Source organism: Narcine bancroftii, chromosome 14 (genome assembly GCF_036971445.1).
Source record: "Narcine bancroftii isolate sNarBan1 chromosome 14, sNarBan1.hap1, whole genome shotgun sequence".
Taxonomy (NCBI): domain Eukaryota; kingdom Metazoa; phylum Chordata; class Chondrichthyes; order Torpediniformes; family Narcinidae; genus Narcine; species Narcine bancroftii.
The window spans coordinates 10,341,623-10,358,106 of NC_091482.1; the positions used below are offsets into that span (position 1 = coordinate 10,341,623).

The 16,484-nt window shown below is 48.1% G+C and overlaps 1 protein-coding gene across 7 annotated transcripts in view; it reads right to left on the reverse strand.

The window, feature by feature from the left end:
• LOC138749939 (refilin-B-like) overlaps window positions 1-16,484 on the reverse strand; it is a 34,947-nt gene that overhangs the window by 17,351 nt on the left and 1,112 nt on the right. For 2 of the 7 annotated variants that reach the window (XM_069912014.1, XM_069912013.1), the window contains exon 1: window positions 14,505-14,991. The exons of 2 other annotated variants lie outside the window; for them this stretch is intronic. In XM_069912014.1, the coding sequence (XP_069768115.1) occupies window positions 14,505-14,720 (216 nt within the window). In that variant the 5' untranslated portion in view covers window positions 14,721-14,991. Of the gene's footprint in view, window positions 1-14,504; window positions 14,992-16,201; window positions 16,411-16,484 lie in introns of those variants that run through there. 3 more of the 7 variants (XM_069912019.1, XM_069912015.1, XM_069912017.1) reach the window with 3 other exon arrangements.

The window sequence follows — 16,484 nt, forward strand, 5'->3', positions numbered from 1 at the left end:
TGGAAGTTCTCCATACCTTGGCCTGGAAGTTCTCCATACCTTGGCCTGGAAGTTCTCCATACCTTGGCCTGGAAGTTCTCCATACCTTGGCCTGGAAGTTCTCCATACCTTGGCCTGGAAGTTCTCCATACCTTGGCCTGGAAGTTCTCCATACCTTGGCCTGGAAGTTCTCCATACCTTGGCCTGGAAGTTCTCCATACCTTGGCCTGGAAGTTCTCCATACCTTGGCCTGGAAGTTCTCCATACCTTGGCCTGGAAGTTCTCCATACCTTGGCCTGGAAGTTCTCCATACCTTGGCCTGGAAGTTCTCCATACCTTGGCCTGGAAGTTCTCCATACCTTGGCCTGGAAGTTCTCCATACCTTGGCCTGGAAGTTCTCCATACCTTGGCCTGGAAGTTCTCCATACCTTGGCCTGGAAGTTCTCCATACCTTGGCCTGGAAGTTCTCCATACCTTGGCCTGGAAGTTCTCCATACCTTGGCCTGGAAGTTCTCCATACCTTGGCCTGGAAGTTCTCCATACCTTGGCCTGGAAGTTCTCCATACCTTGGCCTGGAAGTTCTCCATACCTTGGCCTGGAAGTTCTCCATACCTTGGCCTGGAAGTTCTCCATACCTTGGCCTGGAAGTTCTCCATACCTTGGCCTGGAAGTTCTCCATACCTTGGCCTGGAAGTTCTCCATACCTTGGCCTGGAAGTTCTCCATACCTTGGCCTGGAAGTTCTCCATACCTTGGCCTGGAAGTTCTCCATACCTTGGCCTGGAAGTTCTCCATACCTTGGCCTGGAAGTTCTCCATACCTTGGCCTGGAAGTTCTCCATACCTTGGCCTGGAAGTTCTCCATACCTTGGCCTGGAAGTTCTCCATACCTTGGCCTGGAAGTTCTCCATACCTTGGCCTGGAAGTTCTCCATACCTTGGCCTGGAAGTTCTCCATACCTTGGCCTGGAAGTTCTCCATACCTTGGCCTGGAAGTTCTCCATACCTTGGCCTGGAAGTTCTCCATACCTTGGCCTGGAAGTTCTCCATACCTTGGCCTGGAAGTTCTCCATACCTTGGCCTGGAAGTTCTCCATACCTTGGCCTGGAAGTTCTCCATACCTTGGCCTGGAAGTTCTCCATACCTTGGCCTGGAAGTTCTCCATACCTTGGCCTGGAAGTTCTCCATACCTTGGCCTGGAAGTTCTCCATACCTTGGCCTGGAAGTTCTCCATACCTTGGCCTGGAAGTTCTCCATACCTTGGCCTGGAAGTTCTCCATACCTTGGCCTGGAAGTTCTCCATACCTTGGCCTGGAAGTTCTCCATACCTTGGCCTGGAAGTTCTCCATACCTTGGCCTGGAAGTTCTCCATACCTTGGCCTGGAAGTTCTCCATACCTTGGCCTGGAAGTTCTCCATACCTTGGCCTGGAAGTTCTCCATACCTTGGCCTGGAAGTTCTCCATACCTTGGCCTGGAAGTTCTCCATACCTTGGCCTGGAAGTTCTCCATACCTTGGCCTGGAAGTTCTCCATACCTTGGCCTGGAAGTTCTCCATACCTTGGCCTGGAAGTTCTCCATACCTTGGCCTGGAAGTTCTCCATACCTTGGCCTGGAAGTTCTCCATACCTTGGCCTGGAAGTTCTCCATACCTTGGCCTGGAAGTTCTCCATACCTTGGCCTGGAAGTTCTCCATACCTTGGCCTGGAAGTTCTCCATACCTTGGCCTGGAAGTTCTCCATACCTTGGCCTGGAAGTTCTCCATACCTTGGCCTGGAAGTTCTCCATACCTTGGCCTGGAAGTTCTCCATACCTTGGCCTGGAAGTTCTCCATACCTTGGCCTGGAAGTTCTCCATACCTTGGCCTGGAAGTTCTCCATACCTTGGCCTGGAAGTTCTCCATACCTTGGCCTGGAAGTTCTCCATACCTTGGCCTGGAAGTTCTCCATACCTTGGCCTGGAAGTTCTCCATACCTTGGCCTGGAAGTTCTCCATACCTTGGCCTGGAAGTTCTCCATACCTTGGCCTGGAAGTTCTCCATACCTTGGCCTGGAAGTTCTCCATACCTTGGCCTGGAAGTTCTCCATACCTTGGCCTGGAAGTTCTCCATACCTTGGCCTGGAAGTTCTCCATACCTTGGCCTGGAAGTTCTCCATACCTTGGCCTGGAAGTTCTCCATACCTTGGCCTGGAAGTTCTCCATACCTTGGCCTGGAAGTTCTCCATACCTTGGCCTGGAAGTTCTCCATACCTTGGCCTGGAAGTTCTCCATACCTTGGCCTGGAAGTTCTCCATACCTTGGCCTGGAAGTTCTCCATACCTTGGCCTGGAAGTTCTCCATACCTTGGCCTGGAAGTTCTCCATACCTTGGCCTGGAAGTTCTCCATACCTTGGCCTGGAAGTTCTCCATACCTTGGCCTGGAAGTTCTCCATACCTTGGCCTGGAAGTTCTCCATACCTTGGCCTGGAAGTTCTCCATACCTTGGCCTGGAAGTTCTCCATACCTTGGCCTGGAAGTTCTCCATACCTTGGCCTGGAAGTTCTCCATACCTTGGCCTGGAAGTTCTCCATACCTTGGCCTGGAAGTTCTCCATACCTTGGCCTGGAAGTTCTCCATACCTTGGCCTGGAAGTTCTCCATACCTTGGCCTGGAAGTTCTCCATACCTTGGCCTGGAAGTTCTCCATACCTTGGCCTGGAAGTTCTCCATACCTTGGCCTGGAAGTTCTCCATACCTTGGCCTGGAAGTTCTCCATACCTTGGCCTGGAAGTTCTCCATACCTTGGCCTGGAAGTTCTCCATACCTTGGCCTGGAAGTTCTCCATACCTTGGCCTGGAAGTTCTCCATACCTTGGCCTGGAAGTTCTCCATACCTTGGCCTGGAAGTTCTCCATACCTTGGCCTGGAAGTTCTCCATACCTTGGCCTGGAAGTTCTCCATACCTTGGCCTGGAAGTTCTCCATACCTTGGCCTGGAAGTTCTCCATACCTTGGCCTGGAAGTTCTCCATACCTTGGCCTGGAAGTTCTCCATACCTTGGCCTGGAAGTTCTCCATACCTTGGCCTGGAAGTTCTCCATACCTTGGCCTGGAAGTTCTCCATACCTTGGCCTGGAAGTTCTCCATACCTTGGCCTGGAAGTTCTCCATACCTTGGCCTGGAAGTTCTCCATACCTTGGCCTGGAAGTTCTCCATACCTTGGCCTGGAAGTTCTCCATACCTTGGCCTGGAAGTTCTCCATACCTTGGCCTGGAAGTTCTCCATACCTTGGCCTGGAAGTTCTCCATACCTTGGCCTGGAAGTTCTCCATACCTTGGCCTGGAAGTTCTCCATACCTTGGCCTGGAAGTTCTCCATACCTTGGCCTGGAAGTTCTCCATACCTTGGCCTGGAAGTTCTCCATACCTTGGCCTGGAAGTTCTCCATACCTTGGCCTGGAAGTTCTCCATACCTTGGCCTGGAAGTTCTCCATACCTTGGCCTGGAAGTTCTCCATACCTTGGCCTGGAAGTTCTCCATACCTTGGCCTGGAAGTTCTCCATACCTTGGCCTGGAAGTTCTCCATACCTTGGCCTGGAAGTTCTCCATACCTTGGCCTGGAAGTTCTCCATACCTTGGCCTGGAAGTTCTCCATACCTTGGCCTGGAAGTTCTCCATACCTTGGCCTGGAAGTTCTCCATACCTTGGCCTGGAAGTTCTCCATACCTTGGCCTGGAAGTTCTCCATACCTTGGCCTGGAAGTTCTCCATACCTTGGCCTGGAAGTTCTCCATACCTTGGCCTGGAAGTTCTCCATACCTTGGCCTGGAAGTTCTCCATACCTTGGCCTGGAAGTTCTCCATACCTTGGCCTGGAAGTTCTCCATACCTTGGCCTGGAAGTTCTCCATACCTTGGCCTGGAAGTTCTCCATACCTTGGCCTGGAAGTTCTCCATACCTTGGCCTGGAAGTTCTCCATACCTTGGCCTGGAAGTTCTCCATACCTTGGCCTGGAAGTTCTCCATACCTTGGCCTGGAAGTTCTCCATACCTTGGCCTGGAAGTTCTCCATACCTTGGCCTGGAAGTTCTCCATACCTTGGCCTGGAAGTTCTCCATACCTTGGCCTGGAAGTTCTCCATACCTTGGCCTGGAAGTTCTCCATACCTTGGCCTGGAAGTTCTCCATACCTTGGCCTGGAAGTTCTCCATACCTTGGCCTGGAAGTTCTCCATACCTTGGCCTGGAAGTTCTTTTCCCCCCCATTTCCCAGAATTTGGTCAGGAGAATCACTCAGATCAATTTCAAGGTAGGTGTACTTGCTGATGATGCCCTCAATTAAGTGAATCTTAGACTCTTCCTAATCCAGAGCCTGGAATAGGAACTATTTTTTTTTTATATATATGTAAAAGCAAGGATATCAAACAGGGTAGCCAATTCCCTTCTTTGAATACTAGGGTTCTGCCCAAACCCCTTAACCACTCCCTCAAGGTCAAGCATATCTAAGATCACAACAGGTTCTATATAACTGGGAATATGGACAAATGAATGGTAGATGAAATCTGGGTGATTTTTGGGAAGATAATCCAGGATTGGACACAGTGAATGCCAGGGAGAGTATCTCAACCAAAGGACTCTGATCTACAAGTACGTGGTTCTCTAAAAGTGGTGACACAGGTAGAGAGTGGTGAAGGTGCATGGTTTCATTAGAGGGTGCATTGACCACTGGAGTTGGGGCATCACATTACAAGATGTTGGTGAGACCGCATGGAAATTACTGCTCTATTAATATACCAAAAAACCCAGAGATCTTCCTCCTAAGTAACATAAAAAATAAAGAATTTGGACATGATTTGGAGGGTGTACAAAAAAGATTTGTTAAGATAGCCCTAGCTGTAGCAAAGTATTATGTCAAACTGGAAATTAGAAGATAATTTGAAAATACAGCAATGGTATATAGAAATGAATAAATGTATTCCATTAGAAAAAATAACATATAGTTTAAGAAATAATATAACATTATTTGAACAAATATGGGAGCCGTACATGGAATATAATAGAGAAAACCTACTGGGACATCTATCACCTAAAATGACAAAAGGAAAAGAGAATGGAAAGAATTGACTCAGTGGAAGTTTTTGTTCATTAATGTTGAGTGACAACATTGTTTGATGGGTTTGATGTATCTTGGACTCAGAGTTTTGAATGGATGGAGGGGGAGGTGGGGGGGGGGGGGGAGGGGAGATGGGGGGAGAAAACGACACTGTATACATTTGAAAGGAGAAATGTGTATATCTTGAATAATGTGATCTATAGTGTGAAAAATAAAAAATAAAAAAAAGAAATTACTGCTCTATTGTAGGATGGATGGGATCAAGTGAAATGATGCAGAATTCACAAGGTAGCTGCCAGGACCAGGCCCAGCGTCACGGGGTGGGGAGGGGGTGGCATTTGCAGGCCATGTTTCCCCAAAATGAGTTATTGTGCCCCCTACCCAGTCCAACACTTCTACCTCCACCAAGTCCAATGCTGCCAACAATGAAAAAAAAATCACTGCACCCCTCCACCCCCCCCCCCCACGATTACCCTAATGCCCCTCAATTAGATTTGTTCTTTCGCCAACTCTGACCAAGACTGAGTCACAAGGAGAGATTAGATAAACCAGAAGTATAAGTTTCCCTGTAGCAAAAGTGCAAGGTGCAACCTTACACTGGGTTTATAAAACTAGGTGTCAAGTGAATAATTGCTGTCTTATTCTCAGGGAAGGGAAGCCAACAAACTAGAGGGCAGCATCATGGGCATTAGTTCACTCCATTAAGGACATCAATAAGCCCAAAGCCTCATTCTCTGGGTCCAGTAGCCAATCTGTTCTCCCTCCCGACTCCACTGCCCATCCCAGGGAAAAATAAACCTTCCATTCAGACTCAAATGCTCGGAATTACCACCTCCTCAAGTATTGTTCAGACACAAAGATTGCTGAACCAGTTTGACAAACTCAAGTATTTTGAAGTTAGCCATCGTTTAATGGAAAAGTTAATTTTATATACAATGCCTCACGTCATCCTGTGGTAATTTATTGAAGATTAAGAATAGATACTTAGCCCTACCCCTGACTGATTAAAAAAGTCTGTTATTTCAACTTCTTTGAAAAGATAAGAAATTTTAAAACAGTAGCTGCCTCAAAAGAGCACAGGAGGCCTCACAGAAATCATTCCCACACGTTTCTCAACACCCTTCCCCCATGACCCTCAAAGTTCTTATTCCTCCAATTCCACCTTTGAGCACTTTTTGGATTTTAAAACCCAGCTTTAAATATATCAAAATTATTTGGAATTCCCTCTCTCCCTCACTGAAAACTAATCTCCATTCTTGGCTCCAATATCGCAATGTAGCATGGGTCAAGTTCTCTGAGAATACACCCATGCTATGAAAACACTCCCAAGTGATTTTATTACATTTTATGATGCAAAGTGCTGTCGCAAAACATTGATGGGAAGTAGTGAAAAGCAGGCAACAAGTGTGCAGAGATGGTGGAATGATTAGCAACGAGAGAAACATATATTTGGCAGGAAAACAAATGGGCTGGCTAGGGCAGTTGTTCTCAACCTTTTCCTTCCCACCTTAAGCAATCCCTTGTTAATCACATAGCACTGATGACGTAGGGATTACTTAAAGTGGTATGCGAGTGGAAAGAAAAAGATTGCGAACTCCTGGGCGAGGGCACTGAGTGTCTTTCTATCTCTCACACAAGATGCAAGAGAGTGGGGGGGGGGGGGTGAGGGAGATGCATTACTGATCAGGGAGAAGGTCACAGCGGCCCTTATAGTGGGCAACCTGGCGGGCTCAGTGCAGCACAGTTGCCATCGCAGCAGCGCACAAGTGTTATAGGGTTCAAATCCGGCTCAGTCTGTCAGGAGTTTGTACGTTCTCCCCATGGCTGTGTGGGTTTCCTCCCACCCTTCAAAATGTACCAGTGTTGTAGGTCAACTGGGTGGCACAGGCTCATGGACCGAAAAGGCCCGTTACCATGCTGCATGACTACAATTTTTTAAATTAAATTTACCAATGGAGCTCAGAAAGGTGCAATCACCATGGCGGGTTCCTACTGGAGGCCCAATGTTCCATAGAAAAGATATGCTGGTAGATTATGGAAAGAGGCAAAAGCAACAGGGTTGTTGTCGTGGGTGGAGGGACGCAGACCACGTGCAGGCAGATGGGGCGAGTTGAAAACGATATCAGCTTTGACAAAAGCGTGCTGAAGGACAGTTCTCGTGTTGCCCAAAACATTGTCTATTGCCTGACCTACCGAGTTCCTCCAGCATTTTGTGAATGGCCCCACTTGTGGGCTTCAATCAGTGCCTGATCCACCAATCCCCCAAAGTGTCTGTATGGACTGAAATACCAGAGCAGAGTTTGCACCTCCAAACCTGCGAGTGAAGATTGTGTAACCAAGAGAAGCTTTAAACTTAAGATATAAACATTCCACAAGCCCCAGGTTTTTTTTTGTTTTTTTTAAAAAAGGACCCAAAGGGGAAACCAGAACAGATTAGGCCCTTCATGCCTGTTCTGCTGGTAAATAAGGTCATGGCCAATCAATTTTTCCTTACACTGACCCCAAAAGTACTTAGCTTAAATATACCAAGCCTCAGCAGCCCTCTTGGATCGAAGATTCCAACAATGAAAACCTACAGATTTTGGAAATTTGGATTTTTAAATATCCTGAAAAGTGGGTCAGGCAACCTTGATGGATAATGCTTTCCCTTGCTAGACATGCTGCCTGGTCAAAGACTTCCTTCAACTTTCTAGTTTTCTTCCAAAAGATAGATCCAGGTAATTTTTCTTGCTCCCACATTACATCTGTTTATGCCCCTTGCCACTCACATTAAAGTGAATGGAGTTAAACAGGAAAGTTTGAAGCTGCTGTGACTTTACTGCAATACACCAAAGTGTTGGAGAATAATGTCCATAATGGTCTGCAACATTTATAGTTTTTTAGACTGCAGGCTTGTAATGGAACAATCAAGGAATTTTGCCACTACACAGGCAGTCTAAAAAAGGAATTTTGAGTCAATTCCTGCCCCGCAATTTATCCTGCAGGGCCCCTACAACTTTTTGGGGGGGAAGCCTGCAGTGTAAGTCGCTCCGGAAAAATTCGTTGACTGTCATACACTCTGCTGCGCGTCCAACCACCAGGAATGTTGCACACAGGTACTTGCAGTCTAAAAAGGCGCCCAGTGCGAACAACCACACGGCCAGTAATTATGTTAATTTTTTTTCAGCAATTTTCCCAACATTGCAGTCTAAAAAAACATTGTTGCGTGACCTGCCGAGTTTCTCCAGCACTTTTGGGCATTGCATTAAATTGGACAGAAGATTGAATAGTTAAACATTTGGACAAGGCATTGCTCAGTTATTCCAATAATCAAGGCTACTTAAGCAATGCCACGAGCCCTCCACACTAACCTTCTTTAAATTGGGTGAAATGCTTTGGCAGCAACAACCAAAGCTCACCTCTTGTAACCAAATGCAGGCATCTTCCTTTTATTCTCTGACCAATTACAATTCTCCACCACCAACCAACCCCCTCCCCACAGGCCAAAAGATTTGCTTCCTGAAAAAACTGGAGAATATGAACAACTCTGAGTTGAACACAAAGATAATTTCAGATTTGCTGTATTACGCAAGAAGTTGGAGAAACATTAAATTAACTTTTATTGAATTTAGCACTTTGCACATACCCGCTACAAATGGACAGGATGCATCACAGCTGTTGCAGCATTTTTGCTGTATTGAATCTTCCTGAAGACAATAAATGCTATTGTTAAGTACACTCACTGTGCTATAGCCTGGAGAACATGTGTATCAACATGCGTTCAATCTATATCAGTGTGTAATGCACAGCATCTGTATACAGCATGTGGGATGCTTTTTAGTTATCTTTCTTGACTAAACATGCCCAGGTCTAATGCCACATTTGCATAGCACCTACACTGACATGCCTGGACTGACCAAAATGCTCGCTTTGAGGGGAATATGAGCTGACTTAAAATAAGACAGGAAATCACAAAATAGTCATATCTACAAAAAAAAACATGCGAGGGGAAAATTTGAAGTTAATTTTCATGATTGATCAGCAGCCCAAAATCCATAAAATGCACCCAAAAGTGTTCAGGAAGCAAATTCTTCGTTGTCCAGTGTTATTAAAGCAAATTAGTAGAAATCTAAAGCTTATGGGGCATAAAGCCCCTGTACTTCCAATGTGAATGCTCAATAACAAAATTAACAAGACACCCAGGACACTTTCCTGCTCAGAGAGAAATTCGCAGATTGCACAATGCTATTACAACGCCAGCAACCCAGGTGCGAATCCAGAACGATCGGCAAGGTAAGTGTACGTTCTCCCCACGTCAACGTGGGTTTCCTCAGGACGTTCTGATTTCCTCCCACCCTTCAAAAAAAAAAGACGGCGGTTGTAGGTTAATTGGTGTATTAGGGGCAGCACGGGCTCATGGGCTTGAAGAACCTGTTACCGTGCTGTACGTCTACATTGAAAAAGAACCTCAAAACTCCAAAGCCTGCAGCTGTGTATTAGACCAGGTCCTGCTCCAGATCTCAGGCTCCCTCCACTAAGGTACTTGGCTTATGCAAGAATTTTCCTTTTTAAAAATGACAGTAATACAATGGGATTGTTTGCATAAAGTTCACAATCAATATTGCTTAAAGTTATTAATCCCATTACAATAGATTTTGCAAAGCCCAAGCTGTCTGTCAATGTTCCGATATGACAACATTGACCAACTCCAAATTAACCAAGTACTGTACAATTTACAAAAAAAATTAAAACCCAAAGATTGTGCTTCGGCCTCAAGGTCGCAATTTAAAAAAAGACAAACCATGGTTACAGGCCCACAAATCCTTGCCGCTCAATTTACACCCAATTAACCTACACCCTGGTATGATTTGAACTGTGGGAGGAAACGAGCCCACAGGGAAAACCCACAAAGAATGTACAAACTCCTTACAGATATTGTGGGATTCGAACCCCTGTCTCGATGGCTGGCAGTGTAACAGCTTTGGGCTAACTGCTATTCTAACCGTGCTGCGTAATTATGTGCAAGCTGATTTTTATTTCAACATTACAAAATAAAACCTCAACTTTTAATTCAGCTCAAGTTAGTTTGGGGCATCTTGCCCCACTCAAACAGATCTCGAAGATTAATGCAGTCAAATACTTTGAATGAAGGCTGTCGTTTCAGTTGCAATAGAGGCGAAGGCTCCTACTTTCCATTCCTACCTGGTGCCTGCACTGATTACTCAGGCAGGGAGTGTTTGACCAACACAGTCAGGGATTCTGTGTCATAACCTTTCAAAGGTACTTACTGTTAAGCTTCCTGTCTTAACCAATTTCAGTGCCAAGATTTTCAACGCCACATGGTGTGAATTGTGAAAGTTTCACAGAAAGTGTTCTGACAGGCAGGGTGGGGAAGGACATTCCTGAAGAGATTAGCAACTCTCATCTTTCTAAATGATCCAATTCAACATGAGCAATTTTAAAAACTGCAGTGTCATACAGGCCCAATATCTGTGTGGCAGTTAAAAAAAACTGTGTGTGCAATGATGCAATACCTCCCAAACCCACAGCTTCCACCTTGAAAAGGACAAGCCAGTGAAAACACCACCACCACCCCCCCTCTTCTTCCCCCATGATCCCTTCAGATCCCCAGTACCAACAAGCACCAGTTCACTGTGGCCACAGCCACCATAAGTGAGTCAAGGCAAGAGAGGGCTACAAAGAAATTCCAATGTTTTAATTAACCCTGTGTAGCTGGGACTGAGTGAGGGCAGTGCAGGACCTCTGTGGAGACCGCAAAACTACTTTGATCTTTTCCAGCGGGGCCTGCACTCGCAGCCTTGCCTTTCACAGCAAAGCAGCCGCAAGATATTCGCAAGGGGTTAACATGCCAACATCCAGATGGAAGGGGGAGATGGGAAGGTAAAGATTTTGCCCTAAAAAGGGAAGAAAAATAAATTAAAAACAGACTGGGCTGTCACCCAGCACCCTGAAGGTGGCCAGAATTCTCTGAGTGATACCCTACACTGGGATCACGAGGAAGTATCAGGAGCTCGGGAATGCCAACGTCAACCAGCATCACCCAGGCTGGACCTGTCGGCTGCCAACAGAGGGCTGGGAAGAAAGTGTCTGATAGACATCAAAGTTTTTTTTCATTTGTAGAAGCCAAATAAGAGCCTGAATGACACTCATTTTAAGATGAGTGGGCACCCTGTTCCAAACAAACAGGCTCTCCTGAAGAGATCTGTGACCCAATTAGATAGATAGGCTGGGAGACAATCCATTCTGTACAAAAGGAAGGGAGGAAAGTTTAGGGGAGGCATTGAGGTGGGGGGGGGGGGGTAAGGATTTTTTTAAAATGTAAATAAGTTTTGGGTCCCTGAAATGCCTTGCCAGAGTGTGGGTGGAGAGTGGAACAATAGGGCCATTTTAGAGTCCCTTAGGCACATGGACGATAGAAAAACATATTACGAGGTAGGAATGGTTTCGTAATTTTATTAGTAGGAATTAAGGGCCTTAACTGTGCTCTTATGTTGCATCTACTCGCTTCTGACAGACAGTTTAGGCTTAAATTTGCCTGGCACTTTTCTCTTCCACGGCTTCTAAAATTGTTTTTTCAGCCGAAGTTGACACAGTTGTTACAAAATGCAGTCGCCAATTCCTCCACCCACCCCCTCCCCCCCAGAAAGCTCTCATGAGTCGATGCTCAATGGAAATTGGTAAGGACACTGGGAAGCCACCCCTTAGATTTTCTAAGCAGCATGCTCGGATCTAACACACCCGAGAGTAGACAAACTCCAGCTTTACATCCTGTCAGTACTGACAAGCACTCAGCATCTGTTGCAGGAGTTGAACACACGATCCTGTGGCTCAAACGAGACCATGCCACCAACCAACTCCCAGAGAACGTTGATCTCACATGCACAATACCAGACCCACAACCTTGGCATTAGCTGCATTTTGCTAACAGATTTTATTACATTCTTGGTTCTGAAGCTAAACAAGGTCTTGCTCCAGAGACGTCCCTCATTGACTGCTCAACCCCACCAATAAAAGAGGCCACATACCACTTATTCCATGAGCACAGCTCCTATCATCAGTAAAAGGCTGTTGCCCATTTATGTTATTTTGTCTGAGATGGGACCCGATCCCAAGATCTGTACAAATAGAACAAACTGTCCTGATCAGTAAAACATTGTGGCTTTTCATTGAAGAGTCAAACAAAATCTGACACCAAGCCATCCAAGGAGAGGTGGTCAGGTGACCACAGGCGAGCAAGAGGATTAGGTTTTCAGAACCATCTTAAAGTAGAAGCAAGAGAGGTGAAGGTGAAGAGGTTGAAGGTGGGGGGGGGGGGAGGGGAAGAAAAGGATAATACCAAAAAAGGGACCACAATCAATGAAAAATTAATGAAAACAGGAGGTATGAGGGAGTTCAGAACTGTACTAAACGGCACTGGACAAATACCAGCTTGATGCCAGGTTATTGAGCAAGTTTATATCCCTGTGTTAACCAAGACAAAAATGGCAGTAGGGAGGCCATTCAGCCCATCAAACATGCTCTTCCATTCTTTCCTGCCAAACCCAGCAACTCCTGTCATCTCCACACACTCAGCCCTGAATACCATCAGTGTCTCATTGCATTTGCCCTCAGCCCTCCAGATGGCGTGGCCCCAGGGAAATAGCAGGGAGAGTCACACAGGTCACCACTCCTAGACAATGAGATGGGCTTGGCCAAGGCTCCTCTTAATGGCCCAGTCACGTAGCAACCCTGCAACTCATCTCAGGTTTTTTGGAAGACTGCTGACTACCCAAAGCCCAATAGCAACAAGTTCCCTCAGGAAGGAGGAGGGATTGCTGCCCTGTCCTGAAATGAGGAAATAGAAGAGCTCAGCCTCCATTTCCAATAACACATCTCTGTGGCACCCACACTGGCAGGTCTAACCTAGCACAGAGCCTTGGTGGGCTTTAATGACACGTATTCCCCCATTTGGAGGAAGCAACACCTAGTTGGAGAGTGGGAAGTGGGTCTTGGGAACCTTGATCTTCAGTGCAAGATCACAAAACATTTCTTCCCCCACCCCAAGAACAGGCCTTTTATCAGGAGGTAGATTCTTGCCAAATCGGTCAGGAACTACAACATCCAAGGGGAAAATAGTCCCAAACACAAGGAGTTTTTTTTTAAACTTTCACACAGTCTCTGGGGAAAGGACTGCATTTAAAAACAAGCAACTAAGTATTGTTGATGGGCAAGGAGTGAAACATTTCTGCTCTAGTTCAACATAATGACGAATACTCAATACTGCGAGAAATTCAAGTCCATGCCAAGAGAGTACATATAACCCCTGAGAGTCATGGCTTTAATGGTCATTAAAGGGCATTTAAACCAGAGTCAAAATGCGAAAAGGAGACCAAACAAGTTGAAGACCACCAAAACATCACCAACCCTGACGAACTGGAGACCAATAACAACAAAAAAAAAACCCACTAAACATTGGGCATCAACTTGCTTTGAAGGTTAGTTCAAGTTAAGGCAGAGAAAGTAAGATCAGATGTGTCAGTATTTCGGTGGAGTAGATTACAGTGGCAGGAGAGAGGAACTGGTTCCATTACTGGAACGTAATACTGGATAATACGTGAAGTTCTGAAGGAAGACAAGGGTCGCCACTTTGTCCAGCGCCCCTCGCAGAAACGAACCAACCAACCCAGCGAGGAACCAACTTGCCCCTGGTTTACAAGGGCAGTGCTCGAACCACTGAGCTCTTAGGGAAGATGCCAGAGCAGAAATGGATGGAGTGTCTGTCAGAAATGGGAAAGGTGCAAAAAGGAATGGAAATGTGTCCCAACTGTGGCTGGCCGGGGAAATCAACCCCAACGTGAAAGCATCCCTCTTTACTCTACAGTGGACACTCTCCAAAGAAGCTGAGCTTCTCCTGCGTGGCGTTTTTACTTGAAAACAGCCCCTGTTCACCACCATGAACAATGCTCCTGGCCAGTTCCACCTGCGTTTCGCCCGCCGTCTTCTCCAGCGCCTGACAGTCTGCTGACTGTCCGCCTGGTCACCTCGTTCAGCCAACTCAACCCCACTCGCTCTCTGGCCACTTTCACTGGAAGAAGCGCCAGCAAACAGCTTTCAACCACATGCAGTGGGAAACTGACAGAGGAAGGGGGGGGGGGGGGGGTCACATTTCTAAAACACTATCAACCTTATTACCCAACAAGACAAGCTAGAAAAAGACACGGGAGCATCGCCTGCCCCTTTTTCGCAGCATTGAGTTACATTCTACTTAACCTGCTGGGGCGTCTAGTTATTCCAACTTCAAAGATTTGGTATCTCAGACACCAGCAACTTTCTTAAAATTGAATTAAGTTTAAAACAAGAGAATTACAACAAACCAACTCCCTCCACCCAAGATTATAACCTTCCTGGAAAGGATTTCTTTTGAGAGCGTCTCAACGATGAACAAGTGGGGTCCGGGATGCAACACCCACCGAGGGTCGCGGCGGTCCTCTCGAGGGAAAGCCGTGATCTTCCTGGTCCAGTAGCCGGTTCTCCGCCAAACTCCCCGGGGACGGTAACCACACGGTGGGGGTCGGGCTGGGACTCGGGGGCAGCCCCGAATCGGGACTGTCCAGCACTCGCTCGCCCAGCCGCTTCGGCTCCACCAGGGGGCCAGTCACCTCCTGGAGATTCAAGCTGCCAACCATCGCCACTTTGTTCCCCCCCCCCCCAAAACTGTCCCAAACCAACTCCCGTGCAACGATCTATATTTAAGATGCAGGGAAATTAACCCCCTGCACCCCACAAAAAAAACTCCGACGGATTAAACTCAATTAAAAAAAAAGTCTTGCAATGAGACTTCCTATCAAACGATGTCCCGCTGTGTCATGAGCTCAAAAGCACCAACACATTCCACCCAGAACAGGACTCAAGGACCTCATTGTTTCTACGAAGCGGTTGATTTAGTAACAGCACAAGGGAAACGCCTGCAATCTCCACCCGCCCGCTGATTGGAGAGCCCGTGGATCCTGCGCGCAACTGGAGGGGAGGGAGAGGGGAGGGAGAGGGAGAGGGGAGGGGAGAGGGGAGGGAGAGGGAGAGGGGAGGGGAGGGGAGGGGGGAGGAAGGGGGGGGAAGGGGGGGGAAAGGGGGGGAAGGGGGGGAAGGGAAGGGGGGGGAGAAGAAGGGGGGGGAGGAAGGGGGGGAGGAAGGGGGGGAGGAAGGGGGGGGAGGAAGGGGGGGGGAGGAAGGGGGGGGGAGGGGGGGAGGGGGGGGGAGGGGGGGAAGGGGGGGGAGGAAGGGGGGGGAGGAAGGGGGGGGAGGAAGGGGGGGGGAGGGGGGAGGAAGGGGGGGGAGGAAGGGGGGGGAGGGAGGGGGGGGAGGGAGGGGGGGGAGGGAGGGGGGAGGAAGGGGAGGGGGGAGGGGAGGGGAGGGGGGAGGGGGGAGGGGAGGGGAGGGGGGAGGGGGGAGGGGAGGGGAGGGGGGGGGAGGGGGGGGAGGGGAGGGGAGGGGAGGGGGGAGGGGGGAGGGGAGGGGGGAGGGGAGGGGAGGGGGGAGGGGAGGGGGAGGGGGGAGGGGAGGGGGAGGGGGAGGGGGAGGGGGAGGGGGGAGGGGGAGGGGAGGGGAGGGGAGGGGGAGGGGAGGGGGGAGGGGAGGGGAGAGAGGGGGAGGAGGAGGGAGAGGGGGAAAAGAGGAGGAGGAGAAGGAGGGGGGGGGGAAGAACTCAGCCCGCAGCAAACTCCTGCAGCAAGTGGGACACTATCAACTGACCCGTTCTGTACCTGACCCCCCCCCACCCCCTCGCTCAGCAACCACTAACCCTTGCCTAACTGCAGATGGACGAATTGTTAAAGCTTTTTAAAGATTAAAAAAAAAGGAGGGGGCGGCCGTGGAGATGGAATATTTATAAATGAGGCGGGGTGGCTGCGCACGTCCAACCAAGATGTGTGGGCAATCAGCGGCTCCATCCGTGGAGGGAGAGGGGACAGGAATCTCGGCACATTTCTGCACCCCTTTCAAAGAGGGAGGGCGAACGCTGGAAAAATGCAAACTCTCGGGGGGTGGGGTGGTTGTGGCAGTGCCATCGAGTTCTGCAACACAGAAACGGCCTCTGTGGCCCACCAGCTCCATGACAACTGTTCATATACTAGTTTCCATTTATTCCCCGTTTGGTAATTTGAATACTTACTGTTGGTTCTTTTGTGGTGTGAGTTTCTGTCTCCATCACCTCCTCGGCCAAATTCAAGTCACTCTTTGCATGAAGAAATTCCCCCTCGGATCCCCACCAAACCTGCCACCTCTCGCCCTTGGGCAATGCCTCTTATTTTAAACACTGTGGCATGGGGAAGAGATTCTGGAATCCAATCTATCAATCCCCCTCTCACCATTTTGTAAGCCTCTGTCACATCACCTCTCAACCTTCTAAACAACAGGACAAATAAACCCAGCCTACCTTGTATCTCTTCATTATA